At 35.2% G+C, this 3,866-nt stretch overlaps 1 protein-coding gene across 1 annotated transcript; it reads right to left on the bottom strand.

Annotated features, from left to right (window-relative positions):
• Positions 1-233: 233 nt before the first annotated feature.
• LOAG_13389 (hypothetical protein) lies at positions 234-1,766 on the bottom strand (the record flags this gene model as incomplete). Its single annotated transcript, XM_003148897.1, has 3 exons — positions 234-421; positions 572-763; positions 1,520-1,766. 3 exons carry the CDS (start codon positions 1,764-1,766, stop codon positions 234-236), a joined length of 627 nt encoding a protein of 208 aa, XP_003148945.1.
• Between the last annotated feature and the right edge of the window lie 2,100 nt (positions 1,767-3,866).

Below are 3,866 nucleotides of genomic sequence, written 5' to 3' on the forward strand. Positions count from 1 at the left end.
AACACTCAGCCAAGGACTGCAACATGCATTGTATCCTCTGTTCTCTTTGATAAATATTATACTACTATCCGCTGCAAATTAATAACTTCCTCCTAAACCGAACGAGGAATACCTTCTCAAAATATTCGTCTGTGCCTAAGAACAAATCCTTCCAAATCAAACCCGACAAATCAAAAACTTTTACTTTCAATTTTTCCTACACTCTACGGTCACACGTATTTCGTAACATATTTTCACATGCATTCATTCCAGGTAAATAAAAATGCTAAAAACTCTGCTAAATTTGTTTTACTCTGAAGTTTGCGTTGTCGGAATTTCTTGTGTCTGTAAAATGGTGATTGACTGCGGAATTCTTCCCCATTACCGGGTTGCTTGCAATGTTCATCATGTTTTTGGATATGCGGATTTCTTTCCGTTGGACCTGGAATGAACTTTTCATAGATTAATACTTTATTGAGTTAAACGAAGTGAACAATTTGTTCCACTTCATGGTCATAGATATTTCGTGACATATTCCCATGTGCATTCATTTCAGGTAGATAAAAGTGTGAAAACCCTGCTAAATTTTTACTTTGAGGTTTGCGTTTACAGGACTTCTTGTGCATGGAAAGTGATGACGAAATGTGGAATTCTTTCCCACAACCGGTATGTTTGCATTGATAGCGAAATGGTTTATCGTGCATTTGGAAATGTTCGTTATATTTGATTTTGCCCTGCATGGTCGCATTACAGTCAACATGTGGACACTCATACTTTTCCATATCTAAAAATGAACTGCTGTGACATTTCTATCTGCAGTTAGTTTTCCTATCACTTCAATTAATTAATTGATTCGATTTGAAAACTGATTATGAAGGTATCAGTGCCATAAAACAAACTTCACTTTCCAATTAATTTAGAATACTTGAAACTATTCATTTTTTTTGTGTATATATTTGCGAAAGAATCTAAGTTTTAATGTACTGATAAACTTTGACCTTGGTGGTTTCGTGTATCCAAAGTATGCCCCAACTTGAGAATCTCATTCTATTGGGATTAGAATGAGCATTTTTCAGATAACAGCTCATTGAGCCAAACGAAGTGGGTGGTTAGTGGCCATTTGGTTTTCGTGGATCAAATGATGTACTTTTTTTTCATACCTCTTCCCTTGTGTTAAAAAACCGATGAAAACGTAGAAGAGAATGCAATAGAATATTCGCTTCTCTATGGACATTTTTCAGTTTTTTGATGCATCAGTGATAACATTATTGTCATCATTGTCAACATCATTTAAATTCATCGGACTGTAAAGACGCTAATTGCTTGAATTTTGTCACTCCATCCATTATCACATCAGTAACTGCCAAACACCAACTGCGATAAACGACAAGCAGTTACCTATTCAGGTTAGAAAAATACTGCAGTAGGAATTACCACTTTTGGTTTTTGAATTGCCACTTCACTATCTTAAATGTTTCGCAACACATTTTCATGTGAACAAACACGTTGGAAACTTCCGGAAAGTATATGCGAAACTAACCCGTAATTCCGTGTTTTAGTCGCTTGTGTTGCTGCAGTGTAGTTGTATAAGAAAAGGAGCTGTTACAAATTTCACATTGAGATTTAGGTTGATGCACATCTTCATGGTGTTGAAATCGCTTTGGGGAATAGAATGTCTTGCCACATTCGGGACAAGTGAAGCTATATTTCTTGTCCATATCAAGATGTTTTAAATATTCCTTCCTCGTCTGCACAGTCACATTACAAAAACGACATTTAATCCTCATCTGCCCAACTGGAAAACTTATATGACGCTTGTGTTTGCAAATATATTATTTTTGCAAATATATTATGTCATTATATAATGTTTTATTACTTGTTCTCATGTCCACGAGTATTTCCTCATCTACTGTTACATGTAATCGTATCTGAAGCAACTAGTATCAAATCCACGTTGTTATGATTGCTAAGGTTATCCCGAATGATCGTGTTGATTTAATGAGCTTTGTAATCGTAACATGTTTTACCGAAGTATGCCTTAACTGCGAATCATCCGTTGGGCATTGAATGAACATTTCTTAGATATCACTTTATTGTACCAAAGGAAGAAGCAGCACGGTTACTGATATCTCGTAACACATTTTTCACGTCCTTTCACATCAGGTAGATAAATAAATGCTAAAAACTCTGCTGAATTTGGAAAACTGAGGAGCTCTGCACGAATATTCCTTTTGTCTTCTCAGTGACTGCTTAAAAATGAAGAAGTTCTTACTTTGAGATTTGTGTTTACAGTATTTCTTGTGCATGGAAAGTGATGACGAAATGTGGAATTCTTTCCCACAACCGGTATGTTTGCATTGATAGCGAAATGGTTTATCGTGCGTTTGGAAATGTTCGTTATATTCGATTTTGCCCTGCATGGTCGCATTACAGTTAACATGTGGGCACTCATACTTTTTCATATCTAAAAATGAATTGCTGTGACATTTCTATCTGCAATTAGTTTTCCTACTATTTCATTTGGCAATTCATTGATTCGATTTGAAAACTGATCATGAAGATGTCAATGCCATCCATAAAACAAACTTCACATTCCAGTTAATTTAGAACACGCAAAACTATTTATTTTTCTTGTATATATTTGCGGCAGAATCTAAGTCTTACATCTGATGGATGGTTACATGTGATGGAATCTCGTACGACGGATAGCTGTGAATTTTTTGGTGTGGACGGGAACAGTTTCGATCTTAAACTAATTGCCACTTGTATTTTCAATCTCATGCAATTGAGTAAAGGATAAACTGAAGGAATTAAAACGGTGTTTCGTCACATAATTCGTTACTGTTTGTTCCCGATAACTGCCCATTAGTATTTCCTCATTCACTGTTATATGTGCCCATATCCAAGTTGTTGTGGATGCTCAAGTTTTCTGAGAAATACCCATTGCCCGAGTGATTTTGTTAACCTAATGAACTTTGACCTTGTTTTTTGATCTATCAGTTATAACATTGTTGTCACCATTGTCAACATCATTTAAATTCATCGGATTGTAAAGACGCTAATTGCTTGAATTCTGTCACTCTGTTTCATCAGTAACTGCCAAATACCAACTGCGGCAAATAACAAGCAGCTATCTAGTGTGGTTAATAAAATACTGCAGTGAGCATCAAATTATGAATTCTACATATCTATTATTAGAGCAAATATCTATTATTATATATTATTAAAGCAATAAGCTCATTCTCATGTTGCCTCTAATGGAAAAATGTATGATGAGGGGTAATTCTGAATTTTTTCGCTGCAAGGAGATCAGCTTCGGATTTGGGATTCTTTTAGTTTATATTTTCAACTTTATCCAATTGGGTAAAAGCATAAACTGAAAGGATTAAAACGATATGCCATTATATAATGCTTTACTACTTGTTTTCGGTATTTATCCATTACCATTTCCCCATCTACTGTTATGTGTACATGTATCTGAGGCAACTACTGTTAAATCTGCTTTCCCACGGACATTGAAGTTTTCTAAGAAATACTCTTTGCTCGAATGATTTTGTTAACTTGATAAACTTTTTGATCGTTTGATGTGTTTACCGAAGTATGGCCTAACTGAGGATCTTCCGTTGGACATGGAATGAACATTTCTTACCTGGAGTGTTCTGAACTGAAGCGGTGTATAGCAGAAAATTGAACCAAAAGACGTATGCCATTGATGTAGTGAAGAACAAGGCGAAGTAAAGTACAGAATATTTGAAATGGCAAAAAAGCTCGAATGGAAGCTTTTTATTTCAGATTGGTTGGAATTAAACGACCAAAGTTTCAAACATGTGTTTCACATTATTTTTTATATTCCTCGCTCTTCCATTATCATTTTCCGATCTTTGAGC

Source organism: Loa loa, assembly GCF_000183805.2.
Source record: "Loa loa unplaced genomic scaffold supercont3.1083, whole genome shotgun sequence".
In the NCBI taxonomy this organism is placed as follows: domain Eukaryota; kingdom Metazoa; phylum Nematoda; class Chromadorea; order Rhabditida; family Onchocercidae; genus Loa; species Loa loa.